The sequence below is a fragment of the Neovison vison genome, chromosome 12 (assembly GCF_020171115.1).
Source record: "Neovison vison isolate M4711 chromosome 12, ASM_NN_V1, whole genome shotgun sequence".
NCBI lineage: Eukaryota > Metazoa > Chordata > Mammalia > Carnivora > Mustelidae > Neogale > Neogale vison.
The window spans coordinates 37,877,083-37,891,872 of record NC_058102.1 but is presented as its reverse complement, the minus strand read 5'-3'; the positions used below and the strand labels follow the sequence as shown (position 1 = coordinate 37,891,872).

The 14,790-nt window shown below is 38.9% G+C and overlaps 1 protein-coding gene across 1 annotated transcript in view; it reads left to right on the top strand.

The window, feature by feature from the left end:
- Positions 1-14,790, top strand: part of ACSS3 (acyl-CoA synthetase short chain family member 3) — a 158,399-nt gene that overhangs the window by 123,628 nt on the left and 19,981 nt on the right. The window contains exons 11-12 of the mRNA XM_044229251.1: positions 816-879; positions 13,069-13,150. Coding sequence (XP_044085186.1) covers positions 816-879; positions 13,069-13,150 — 146 coding nt within the window. The remainder of the gene's footprint in view (positions 1-815; positions 880-13,068; positions 13,151-14,790) is intronic.

Here is a 14,790-nt window from a genome sequence, read left to right as displayed (position 1 = left end):
CCTCCCAATCTTGTGAGAGGAATATTTATGCCACTACTTATGGTGAGAATAGAACCTTAAAACAAAGTGCTCTGGAAACACAAAGAAGGGAATGATTAACTTTTTCTGGGGACAAAATCCTCCTTTTCTCATAGCTTCACTCAATAGAATAACCTGGATAAATGAAGCCACACAAAGGATCAATTAGAGCTTAAAACGTGATGATATATCCTCATTTCCAGTTTGCATTAGGGGTTACGGAATGTGGATTCAAGCTTTGGCCTCCTAAAATCTTTCAGGATTGTCAGGGTGCTGCAGAAAGCACTGGGATAATATTTGGGAATTAAATGGATCTTGAAGGCTCAGAAGTGGATATTAAGCTTTAAATCAGAGAAAGATGTTTCCCAGGCTTTTAAATACTTTTTATTTTTAGTGTTGAAATATTTCTTTTTTGTAATGTTAGAACTTGATTTTTTTCCCTTAATTTTTGAAAAGCTGCATATATTTTTGATGTTTTTTGGTAGAATAGAAGTCCATGTTAAAGTGGGTATAAACATGGATTATGAAATTAAGAGCATGTTTGAAATGCACTGTCTTTACTTAAGGGAGGTTCTGAGGGAAAATTCATGATCTTGTTAAGAATCAAAGCATGGGCTCTTTTAATTTTTTGTGAGACATGTTAACATAGTTGTATGTTCATGGTCTCATAGGAATTAAAAGATGTCTGTCAAGTGACAGTTTTGGGGGTTAGAAATAGGAAACATGGAAAAGTTTAAGCTTTAAGGTTATGCATTTTTATTCAAATTTATATTATTTGTTTATATTTTACTTTGCAGTTATGATTTTGGATGACAACATGCAAAAACTGAAGGCTCGATGTTTAGGAAATATTGTGGTAAAGTAAGAGAAATTTGCAATACTATTATATAAGAGAGCAAGAATTGATATATAATATTAAGAAAAAAATGGAGTGGTTGTGATGATAGTACCAGGGAGAGGGTTGCAAAAGAAGCTCATGCATTGTTTAAGAATATATAATGCCAACTCCTGTTGTTTGAAGAGGGAAACCCCATTAAGGAGGGCACGGAATCTGATGAGCACTGGGTGTTATACCAGTAATGAATCATTGAACACTGCACCAGAAACTAATGATGTACCATATGTTGGCTAATTGAATTTAAATTTAAAAATAAATTAATTAATAAACATGGAAATTCCATAAAGTGGAACAGATTTAGATATGATTTTTTTAAAAAATTTTATTTATTTATTTACAGACAGAAATCACAAGTAGGCAGAGAGGCAGGCAGAGAGAGAGGGGGAAGCAGGCTCCCTGCTGAGCAGAGAGCCCGATGTGGGGCTCGATCCCAGGACCCTGAGATCATGACCTGAGCCAAAGGCAGAGGCTTTAACCCACTGAGCCACCCAGGCGTGCCTAGATGTGATTTTTTTTAAAGATAAATCTTGCATTTTAAATATTTTTTGATGCTATAATGTAACTTAAATACCAGAAATATAAAGAAGTATATAAAGATTCTATGCTCCCACCCTTTGGCGATACAACATTAATTTTATAGTATATATGACTTTTTCCTTTTGGCATGCATTGTAGATTGTCAAAACAATTCAGCTCATCTTTGTATTGCTGTTTTCCCTTAAACTTGTCTCATGAGCATCACTCACTTTAACTCTGCCCCTAAAAATGTTTATCCCCATTCTAGAGCTCTTAGTCTTTTTTGAATATTTCTGATTATAATTAATGCCATATTGAACATCTTTTTGTGTGTGTTGTCTTTTCTCCTTTTCTGATAATCACTATAGTACTGAATAATTTCTAAAAGTATAATTACTGAGTCAAATAGCAGTATAATATAAAATCCCTGACTCAGGAAATACCACAATCCCTTGCTAACATTTTTCATCCTTGTTCAATTGTAAGCAAGGTGTCAAAATTTGAAGTCAAAATATTACTGAAGTGGAAGTTGGTTAAATTGGGGGACAAGCAGGTGCCTGGGCGGCTCAGTGGGTTGAAAGCCTCTGCCTTCGGCTCAGGTCATGATCTCAGGGTCCTGGGATCGAGTCCTACATCGGGCTCTCTGGTCAGCAGGGAGCCTGCTTCCTCCTCTCCCTCTGCCTGCCTCTCTGCCTACTTGTGATCTCTGTCTTTCAAATAAATAAATAAAATCTTTTAAAAAAATTGGGGGACAAACAGGATGTGACATTTTAATAATTAATACAGGTGCTTTAGTGCCCCTGATGAGCAAGACATTGGCATCCTTACTGATGTGGTTTAGTAGTAGAACTTGGCAGAAGGAGCTACTATAAATAAAGAACATTTTATGTCAGGCCTGAAAAAAGATTTGTTTTCCCATTTATTTAAAAAAATTCTTGGGAAAAAAATAAAAGAATTCTTGGGGCTCCTGGGTGGCTCAGTCGGTTGAGTATCTGACTCTTGGTCTCAGCTCAGGTCTTGAACTCGGGCTTGTGGGTTGAAGCCCTGCACAGGGCTCTATGCTGAGTGTGGAACTTCCTTCAAAAAATGAAATGAAATGAAACAACGTGAAATGAAAAAGTAAAATGAATTCTTATGACTTGGCATCCTGTCTCGGGTCAGAGACCTAACCTGAGGTATGAAATTGTCTCAGGTTAGGTCTGTGAACTGCAGGATATCAGACATATACCCTCACCTGTCCCTAAACCTAACCTGAACCCAAACCTAAACCCTATATCTGAGAAAGGGGGGAAGGAAAATGTGGTGTATTTATAAAATAAACTGTTATTCAGCAGTAAAAATGTATGAAATCTTGACATTTACAACAACAGAGATGGAGCTAGATTAAAAAAAACTATCATTTAAAATTCTGTGAAAATGAATAGAAAAACAACAACTTAAAAAAGAATATTTTGGGCGCCTGGGTGGCTCAGTGGGTTAAGCCGCTGCCTTCGGCTCAGGTCATGATCTCAGGGTCCTGGGATCGAGTCCCGCATCAGGCTCTCTGCTCAGCAGGGAGCCTGCTTCCCTCTCTCTCTCTGCCTGCCTCTCTGTCTACTTGTGATTTCTGTCAAATAAATAAATAAAATCTTTAAAAAAAAAAAAAAAAAAAAAGAATATTTTTTCGGGTCAAAATACTATAACCTTACAAAAAGCTAACAGAGCGGATACACTTTATGATACAATTCTCAGATTCTCATGTTATCCCTAAACATGTAAGCACTATATTAGTTTTTTCAAGTTTAAATTTTAAGACATATTGTTGGCAAAATGGAAAAATTAAATACTGAATATACCATTGATTCATCTTATTCTGAGCCTCGTGTTAACATAGAACTGGTTGAAATCTGACCTCTTAGGGGGTAAATGGTAGGGATTGGGGGATGGTGTTCTAAGAAATTAGTAATCTGAACAAGATTGTAGGTGGTGGTTTAGCTTACTTAGGGAAGCACATGGCTTTTGAGAGCCTTTAAAAGCACTCTAGCAGCATAGTTTTTGTATAATCTGTTAGTGAGTCTATTTCATAAAACAACTCATGTACGATCCCAGGGGCAGCGTTTGATGCCAGCAGTTTTATACCCTTCACGTGTTCTGTCAGTCTAATTTTTGGTGGCTTTGCCCTACTTCCATTCAAAAATAATAAAATATTGCAAAAGGCCACATAGACTGTATTTTTTCTTGAAGTCATTAATGTTGCTTCTAGTACTTAAGAGTAACCCAAGTATTGCCTCGAAGCCTTCTGTCGTTTAGATCGTCACCAATTCAGAATTATTTTCTTCCCTTTGCATTCCTGAACAGGGAATTTCATTGTACTGATCTGGGATTCTGAAATTTCTATGTGAATTACTTGAAGATATCATATGTTATGACATGCGGTGGAGTTTGATTCCTTCCTTAAGTTCATGGTGAAACTAGATGTTTGAAAATGATATATATATATATATTATTGTATTCAAAAGATAAAGTAGAAAAAAAACAGGAAAAAATGTTCCCACCAAGATCTCTCTCTCTCTCTCTTTCTCTCTTTTTAAGAATAATTCTTGAAACGTTTTTTTAGGAACTTGTTTTTATCTGGGAGAGCAAGGATTTCCTTTTGAAACCCACTTCTCCAGTGGCCTTTCCACCCTAACCCATCAACCTCAAAATTATTTGTACATCTCAGTGGCTGCCTGTAGCATGCGTAAGACGTTTTCACATTTAACATCTATCAATAAGACATGTTTTTCTTAGTCCATAGCTGTTTTCTGTGCCTTGAGGGGATACACCGTTCATCCAGAATGTGAAATAGTTAATGAATGCTTTTTAAGAGCTCATAATAAATATATGTTTAATTGAATTAAGGGGAAGAAAAAAGCACAGCTTTTTGACTTAATGAAGATTATTCTGGTTTTTAAAAAAATAGTGTGTAATTTGAGAGAGAATATTTTTTTTTCCAGGCAGACCACATGGGATCTGATAGCAGGCTTCATTCCCGATATTGGCTACATGGGCTCCTAAAAAACCTTGGTGGACTGTAAGAGGGATCATGCCTGGTGGCAGGGTCCACAAAACGTCTGAGATTCTGAATTTTAAGAAATCTATTGACCCTCAAATTTGAAAAACTTACAACAAATTTAACACATATTTAATTAAATACTTTGAAATTGAACATTGTGGCAACTTTGGGGTCAGTTTAGTCTTCATAAATTTTTCATCTCATTTGCAAACAGTGTTTAGGTCTTTTCCCACTCTGCACAATTTCTGAATATATACAGCAGCTGCTGAGAATAGCCAAATGTAAGCTAAAATGTATGTCTTCTTGCCAAATAATTTTAAAAGCAAAATTACAACTTTTCTTCCAGAAAAAATTCTTGTTTCTATGGTCTATTGCTATGTTTTATTATTTGTGCATATATATGGGGTGAGACCACCATAATAAGAATAATTAGGGTCCATGGGGGACTTAAAACTGAGACGGCATCAAAAACTCACGCCTGGGAGTGCGCCCTGGCCAGAGATAGATGCCGTGCTCAATTATTCATACCCATGCTTTTCTTCATTATTTTGTATGGTGACTGAGTAGGAGCAGTTTGGAAGGGCAGCACTTCCAAATGTTACTTATGTTCACTAATTATACTTGTAGTATAATTACAAAAATATGGGGAAAGGCTGCATGGAATATTTGAAATGTGTGGATCTCAAACTATATTATAGTAAGTCAATAAAGAATGACTCATTGTTTTGAGCCTAGATTTATTTGCTTTTATAAGTCCTGCTCTACCTGCTTCTTTCATTATAAAATCTGCTCTAGATAGGATAAATAACATTGGAAACTATCTTTCTCTAACAGTTTCTTTACAACCTGAAGCTATAATCATATTTCCACCCTTTTTGAGATGTTAAGTAAGTGTAATGATTCTTTTTATCATATTAAGACAATTCACCTAAAATGAGAAATAGTGGTATGTGGAAATGTTGAAGAATAGAAAACTCTTGTTCCACTTTTTTTTTTCCACTTCTTTGTTAATGCTTTTTAGAAATCACTCTTTTTCTCTCCTGGGGATCCCTTCACTGGAAGGGAGACATTTAAGTGATTCCTTAAACTACTGTAGACCTTGGGTTGTAACAAACAGGAGTCCCGTAGCTTTCGTACGTTCTCTGCATTCACAGATTTCTGCCTTTCTAGTAGAAGAGAAACTACGTGTCTTTGTAGATGTTAGCAAATTCCTTTGATTTTTGAAACCTACTCCAGGCAGTTAATTTAGTGGGAAAGTTATGGTGTCTGAGTTGCTATGAATACAGAATGTTCACGACTTGTGGGAGGTGTCCCTGCAATTGCATCCAGAGCTCTAAAGTGCAGAAGTAAAACAGCCAGTAATTTCCAAGCAACACAGAGCCGGGCGTGAAAGAACATTTTCGCTGCAGTTGCCTTTCCTCAGTACCACACTGCTCGAGGTTATTAAAGCCATAGGTCTCTGCCTACTGTAACAAGTGGGCAATAGTTGATCAAAACCAACTTGTACTGACTAATAAATCTTTTCCACAGTATTCAGGTTTTTTTGAAAAGAAAAAAAAAATGAGGCCTCTGTTCTGGGCCTGCATTTTCTTTTTTTTTTTTTCCAATTTATTTATTTTCAGAAAAACAGTATTCATTATTTTTTCACCACACCCAGTGCTCCATGCAAGCCGTGCCCTCTATAATACCCACCACCTGGTACCAACCTCCCACCCCCCCGCCACTTCAAACCCCTCAGACTGTTTTTCAGAGTCCATAGTCTCTCATGGTTCACCTCCCCTTCCAATTTACCCAAATTCCCTACTCCTCTCTAACGCCCCTTGTCCTCCATGCTATTTGTTATGCTTCACAAATAAGTGAAACCATATGATAATTGACTCTCTCTGCTTGACTTTTTTCACTCAGCATAATCTCTTCCAGTCCCGTCCATGTTGCTACAAAAGTTGGGTATTCATCCTTTCTGATGGAGGCATAATACTCCATAGTGTATATGGACCACATCTTCCTTATCCATTCATCCGTTGAAGGGCATCTTGGTTCTTTCCATAGTTTGGTGACTGTGGCCATTGCTGCTATAAACATTGGGGTACAGATGGCCCTTCTTTTCACGACATCTGTATCTTTGGGGTAAATACCCAGGAGTGCAATTGCAGGGTCGTAGGGAAGCTCTATTTTTAATTTCTTGAGGAATCTCCACACTGTTCTCCAAAGAGGCTGCACCAACTTGCATTCCCACCAACAGTGGAAGAGGGTTCCCCTTTCTCCACATCCTCTCCAACACATGTTGTTTCCTGTTTTGTTAATTTTGGCCATTCTAACTGGTGTAAGGTGATATCTCAATGTGGTTTTAATTTGAATCTCCCTGAGGGCTAATGATGATGAGCATTTTTTCATGTGTCTGATAGCCATTTGTATGTCTTGATTGGAGAAGTGTCTGTTCATATCTTCTGCCCATTTTTTTGATGTGTTTGTCTGTTTCGTGTGGGTTGAGTTTGAGGAGTTCATTATAGATCCTGGATATCAACCTTTTGTCTGTACTGTCATTTGCAAATATCTTCTCCCATTCCGTGGGTTGCCTCTTTGTTTTTTTGACTGTTTCCTTTGCTGTGCAGAAGCTTTTGATTTTGAAGTCCCAGAAGTTTATTTTCGCTTTTGTTTCCTTTGCCTTTGGAGACGTATCTTGAAAGAAGTTGCTGTGGCTGATATCAAAGAGATTACTGCCTATGTTCTCCTCTAAGATTCTGATGGATTCCTGTCTCACGTTGAGGTCTTTTATCCATTTTGAGTTGATCTTTGTGTTTTCTTGGACCAGATCTAGTTCTTGCTAGTGATGGCCTGGCTTGCCCGGCTCCTGCTGTGTGCTCTGGGGGTGGGGAGGAGGCTGTGCCCTACAGACAGTGGTGGAGTAGGAGGGAGCTATAGGGCAGGGTCCACGTGGCTTCTGCTCTGGTGCCTGCCGGTTTCTCAGCCTCCAGATATTGAACTTCTGTCCCCTAATGGTGTGTGTTATAGCTTCCCTTTATAGTCACTTTGCTGCTGTCTTGGGAGAGGGTCAGGACGGCTCTCTTTTCATCAGTATATCCTTTGTGTAAAACTGAGGATGACACGTGTTCCTTTCTAAATATCAGATGCAAATTTTAGTATGACCTTTTATTAACCTTATGACATCACTGGGGTGTAGACCGTGGGACAGATATTATCCTCATTTTAGACATGGGTATATCTAAACATCTTTCACAGTGAGTGACACCGCTAGAATTCACATTTATAACCTAGTCTTTTGTCCAGAGAGAAAAGAAGTTAACCGTCTAATCAGTCTCTTTGTGGGGAGACAAAAAGGAGCTTCATATGAAAATCTCAAGTGAAGCCTCAGACTCCATAGGAAATGCTGGGAGGGCAAAGGTGGGATCTAATCCCAGAATTCTCTTGGCAACAGGAGTTATGTCTTCAATTTACTTCTGTTATTGTGGGGATTCCTAATGGAACAGTAAATACAGACCATCCTGTATTATCTGGGAAGGGAGACCTAAGAGTTTTACACTCCAGAGTGATCTTGAATGTCAGCGTTCTACAGCGATGAGCATTCCCTTCCTTTCTTATCTATTTAAGGATTTCTCAGCACTCCCATGCTTCCCCATCAGTGTGTGCTCAGGTGTACACGCGCACGCGCGCGTGCACACACACAGACACACACACACACACACACACACGGGATCACTTCAGTTATTTCTCTTTCCCCTTAAGATTGGTCTCTGAGGAAAGACATTCTCTGAGGGTACCTCTTGATTCACAACTGGACAGGTTGCCACCAAAGTTCCCTTTCACTCTGCTTGAAAGAGTTGGGAGGGGGGAGGGGGATTGGGAGCGGGGGTGGGTTATAGACATTGGGGAGGGTATGTGCTATGGTGAGTGCTGTGAAGTGTGTAAACCTGGCGATTCACAGACCTGTACCCCTGGGGATAAAAATATATTATGTTTATTTAAAAAAAAAAAAAAAAGAAAGGAAGAGTTGGGAAAGGTATCATCACAGAGTAGTAGCATTTTATCTTGGCTTTGAAGGAGGAGTGCAGAGACTAACCAGCCTGTGTCTCAGTATTTTCAAGTCTTCCCCTCCTTCTGTCAGTCTACCGTATCTTCATGTTATTGTAACTACGGAAAACAGTTTTCTTTTTCTGTAACTTCAGAAGAAGAGCACCATGGCATCCATTATTCCAGAAGGAATAGGATAATCATTAGGATATTCAACAAGAAAAATGTTAATTTGAAATTCTTTTAAAAAAAATCTACTCTAGCTCATATATACCTAACTTTTTTCTGGAGCTTGTTGCTTCTCTTCTCTGTTCCTGCTTTTCTTTTGGACCATTATATGGCATCTTTCAAGGATCTTTTTTTAGACGCCCTTTCTAATATTGAAATTGCAACGTCTGAATTTTTAAAATATATTGTGCTTTATTAGTGAAGAACAGATAGTATTTCTCATTTTATCCTGCTAATTACTAATTGCAATCTCTTATCTTGCTCTCCGGCCTGTTCCTCAATGAGATTTGGGGATATTGAAGCAGTTTTCTGGAACATCTCACAAATGATCGGGAGGCACATATGCCATTTCCGGCAGATCCACACCTTGGCTTTTAGGTGTGGGCTTAGATTCAGGGATAACACTTTCCCTTCCAAGAGCTCCTGCTGGTACAGAGTCTAAGGAGCTGCCATTAAACTTGCCTGACAAACATCTTTACATTATTGCACTAACTTAATGGAATAGACATCATTCGTGATGTCTTTCTCTGCATCTGTATCATAAAAATACTAAATATCTTATAATACACATTATGCCAGGCTCTTCATGTGTCTGAGACCGGAATTTATATCTTTATATCATCAAGTCTAATGTGGTGACTGAGGAATATCAAGCATCCAACAAATATTGATTGAATGGAGAAAATAAATACACGAGTTAATGCACACATGCATACATGAATGAATGAATAAAACATAATTCCTCTGGTATTTTCTTCTCTAACTTCATATCTTCATTGTCTTTTCACTAGCTACTTCTAGTCACATCTTTCCCATCTTAAATAGGCCTGCTTTTCTGCCTTAAACCAATAATAACATATCTTTCCTTCCAGTCACCCACAAACTTTTAAAAAAGTGTGGTCTAACTTCCTGTTTCCACTTACTTACTTCCTTTTTACTTTTTAATCACTCCTGTTATTGTCTGCTCCACAGACAATCCTGAGAACACTCAAAATATCTTCATCGGTAAGTCCCCTGACCTCTCTCTAATCACTTTCAAACAAAATCTGGGCTTCTATGACCTTGTTGGATATTCAGTCATTATTAAAATTCTACTGTAGTGGCTCCTAAAATATTGTTTTTTCCTAATTCCCATACATCTGATTTTCTTTTTTTTTTCAATCATCTTATTTCTTTTGTCCTTAAAGAAAAATAACATTGGGCCTTGATTTATTCCTTCCATTTCATGCACTGTCTCTGTATCATATCCTTGTTATGTTTTTAATTCTCAAGGTCTATAGGTATATACAAATTTATGCAGGCCTTTCTCATAGGAGTGAGAAATTGTATAAAAATTCCTACTGTCCCTGTTGTTCAAAAAATTTAAGTGTTTAAAATGTGCAACAGCCGAAAAAGCCCATGTGCTAAAAGTTTGTTAATGTGTTCCCTTGGAGGATGGCTACATACAATTTAATTGTCTAAGTTTTAATCAACTATAAGAATATAATCTATCTGTTACTAATTGTTGGTATCATAGTTCTCTCAGGAAGTAAGAGAAAACCTAAATTATCAAGGCATCTTCTTTTTAAGGACGGAGGTTGCAGATGTAACCAACTTCTGGGAAGTGTAAAATATTCCTTTTCTCTCTAATAACACTCACCAGAAAATGCTACACTCTCCATCCATGTGCACACACTGGCTGAATCAGGTGCATACTAGGCCACCAGGAAACTCAGATTGCCTACAGTACCCAAAGTACTAATTCTCTGGGATTATAAGTGCAAATACGTAGAAGTCTCTACTGGGAGGAGGCAATGTGGGGGATTGCTGGGGATCAAAATTTGTATGTGGGGTAGATAAAATGAAAGAGAGGCTTATTTAACAGTATGTCCTTCTACATACAGTTTTTAGTATGGGCAGTGTTAAGTATTTCAGGATTTAGATGGGCATTTCTATATACCAGCAATCAGATGGGGCTAAGGAACAGGTGCCCCCATTAGACTTGGTGTCCGAGTTCTAATTTGCCTCAGACCCCAGCGCTCTCTGATGTCCCCAAAGTTGCCTGAGTGTCCGTTGCCATTTATTATCACAGTTACCTTTTATTTTTCTTATAGTTTAAAACTATCACCATGAAAAACAGAAAGGATTATCTATCAGGATATATTTGAGGGGGAGGAACAACTGAAAATTATTTATTTAATATGTAAGCAGCACCCATGTCCTTGGAGATTTTTGTCAATTCTTTTATTTTACATTAATATGATCACTTCTGGCCTGGATTGGCTTTGATTTACCATCTACCATCCCTTCCTGGTGTCCTCTTCCCTCTTTATCCTCAGCGTCCTGAAAATACTGCTGAATTGAGTGTATTTTGGTGGCTGTCCTATTCGTATTTTATTTCCATGTTTAATAACGAATGATTTATGCTTGTCTATAAAATATTAACAATAAAAACAAACTGACAAAGTGAAATTATATACATAGAGCCTTGAGACTGATGTAGCAAAGTCAGTTACAAGGACACAAAGGGACCATCTTCAGCCTCTGCCTTGACGCGCGGGCTTAGCAATGAACAGCGAGAGTAACAACAGCAGAATCTCTGTTGCTCTCCTTACAAACTGCTTTCTTTTTTTTTTTTTTAAGATGTTATTTATTTATTTGACAGACAGAGATCACAAGTAGGCAGAGAGGCAGGCGGGGTGGGGAGGGAGCAGGTTCCCCGCTGAGCAGAGAGCCCTATGCGGGGCTGGATCTGAGGACCCTGAGATCATGACCTGAGCCGAAGGCAGAGGCTTTAACCTACTGAGCCACCCAGGCCCCCTACAAACTGCTTCCATATGCATTGTATGCAACAACATGAGGCCCAGAAATGCAGATGTTGCATTTGTTCCTCCATTGTAAAATAGTACAAAATGAAGACCTCCAAGGGGAGGGCCTCCCTGGAGACTGGCAGGATGGTGGAGCTGGGCCGCCGATCCCACCTGTAGCAGCACTTTCTGTCTGACAGAATGTGAGAATACAATTCAGAGCCTCAAAGGTCTAATATTGGGGTAGTGGGTGCGTGACCTTACCTCATGTGGGCAGTGGCCTGTCTGCTTTGTTTCCAGTTTTCTCAGCATCAGTTCTGTGAAGTCATTACCTTACTTCGTATTTTTTATGGCATGAGCCTGGAGAGGGAAGTTTTTTTGAAATTCCTTGAGTTTTACAGTATCTCAATTTCCCAACTTTAAAGCATCTAAAAGGTCTTGTGTTCAGAAAACAATCTGAGTGGTTATTTTCGTTAGGTGACACCTCCTGCAGGGGACCAGTGTGAAAACTTGTTCATTTACCTGTACAGACAGACAGACAAAGATGGAGCCCTGCCAGGTGTAGAACACCTGTTCCAGATTATGGAGGAAAGCAAGAAATATAAGAGCAAATTGATTGAAAAGAAGGGTGCATCCTATCTTATATTTTATTTTATCATTTTTAAACAACAAATTTATTATTTTTTATTAACATACAATGTATTGTTTTAGGGGTATAGGTCTGTGAATCATCAGTCTTACCCAATTCACAGCGCTCACCATAGCACATGCCCTCCCGGGTGCCCATCCCCCAGCCACCCCATCCCTGCCAGTCCCCCTCCCCTCCAGCAACCCTCAGTTTGTCTCCTGAGATTCAGAGTCTCTGATGGTTTGTCTTTCTCTCTGGTTTCATCTTGTTTCATTTTTTTCCTCCCTTTCCCCATGGTCCTCTATCTTGTTTCTCAAATTCCTCATATCAGTGGGCATTATGCTAAGTGAAACAAGCCAATCAGAGAAAGACAATTATCATATGATGGGTTATATTTCATGTTCTCACGTATTTCCATGTGTTCATCCAATGAGAAATCACATACATTGGGATGGTCCTAAAAAGGAAGAATGCAAGAGGGCGTAGTGAGAGAGAATTCCCTGAGGCAGATTGATTGTGAAGATAAGATTGTTTGTGGAATGTTGAATTGGAACATTTCATCACACAGAGATGGGCAGAGGGGGCAGTTGGGACCTTGGTACTTAAATTTTTTTTTTTAATTAAAAAAAAATTATTTGCCTATGGTAGAAGGATATTTGTCCTAAAAAGTAATTTGGTGATGCATTTGTGGTTCCTTTTTGCAGATGTTATGCTTCTTTTGTGCCCTTTCCAGAAACTGTAGTCATCCCTCAATGATACGCATGGCCATCTACTTCAGCCTTAGTCAGACATGATTATGTCCAGCAGGTTTCGGGGTTGTATTTCAATGTGGGATTGACTTGCAATTATCCATCACACTAGAAATTATTCTACTCAATCTATCTTTATTACCACTTTGATTATAATTCTAACTGTTTTGTTTTTCTATAAGGTTGCCATTACCGCCTGGGGCTTTTTCAGGACTCTGGAAGAATCAGGAGGCATTCAAGCATTTATACTTTGAGAAATTTCCTGTAAGAACTTTATTATACTTTTTTTAAAAAACCTTCCAAAGTACTTCTTGCCTGTTAAGTTGAGCACTTAGTCCTGGCATCGTAGATAACAGTACAACTTTTCAAGTTTATCTGGACCAAGTTCCAGATCTCAGAAACAAGAATGCCCAAACCACAATGATTAAAGTAAGTCATTTTTATATTTGTTTTTTATCAGTCTCTGGGCATAGACATTTCTGTTCTTCTTAGCACATTTTCCTGAAATTCAGCAGCCCTCAATATCAGGAAAGTTTTTATTAAGTTAAAGACTTTTAGGGGACTATCTCTATTCCTCCCTGCATTGAATCCTGCTATAGACTGAGAGCATCTGCTCAGAATTGTACCCTGTCCCTAGAACCCCTTAATCTTCTCTACAGCTGGTAATGTGAGCAAAGTTCATTTGGATTCCCCACAGTTGTATTTTTCCATTCTTTTACCTATTTTTGACATTTGTTCTTAAATGTTCTCCTAGCTTTTTATTTTAAGTTCCCATTTTAAAATACAGACACATGCTAGACATGGTGTTCCTACAGCACAAATTCCAGCCACCTGGATGACAAAAAGTGTTCTACTTTTTGTCTTGTTATTTACCTGTTTCTCCATATCATGGTGATGTGTTTTGTGTTTATAACAATGCTTTACTGATGATACACGTCAGGTCCCGCCATCATATTGCTGCTGACCTTTGACTTCTATTTCTTTCCAAGAGATTCTTGGTTCTCATTAGGCAGTAGGTGAAAAAAAAAAAAACAAGGGACGCCTGGGTGGCTCAGTTGGTTGGACGACTGCCTTCGGCTCAGGGCGTGATCCTGGAGTCCCGGGATCGAGTCCCACATCGGGCTCCCAGCTCCATGGGGAGTCTGCTTCGCTCTCTGACCTTCTCCTCGCTCATGCTCTTTCTCACTGTCTCTCTCTCTCAAATAAATAAATAAAATCTTTAAAAAAAAAAAAAAAAAAACAAGCGAATGGTCAGGATTTCATATAAAAACAAAAACAAGTCTCCCTGTTTAGCATTTTATCTTGATTATTTTTGAGTGAAGGACAGGTAACCTAGTGAAGCCGACCAATGACAAGATTTAAAAGCGCTTCCTTTAGAAAGAGATCGTGGAATTAAATGACCTCAGCAGCTGAGGTTAAGGCAGCCCCCGACTGACCGTGGCTGGGAAGATTTGTCAGCAGAGCTGAGCCCCGTCAGTCCAGTCTATCTGCCCGATGGGCCGCCGTTAAATCATCAGAGTCCTGATGTGATTCATAACACCTGACAGTGGCAAAGAAGGTGTGCCTGTGGTTTCAACATGGGCACCTTTAACACCAAAAGCTCCTTCAGAGTCTCCGTATACGGTTAAGCTATGTGGAGTGACTCTGTATATACTCTTGCCTTGTTACCCTGACTTCAGACTTCTCATCTAAGGGCCTAATCACCGCACAAAAAGGTTGAGTAAATTGCCTGGAGTTTAGAAGTGTTGGAGCTGAAAATGGAACACATAAAGTCCGGTTCCACGGTCCATGCTCCGTAACTGTACTCCAGGTTTTCTGTCCAACAGAAGTGGCAGTCAGAGCGGACACTTACGAGGGCTTAAGGTGGGCCAGGGCCTGCCGTCCTTAGATACACCATCTCATCT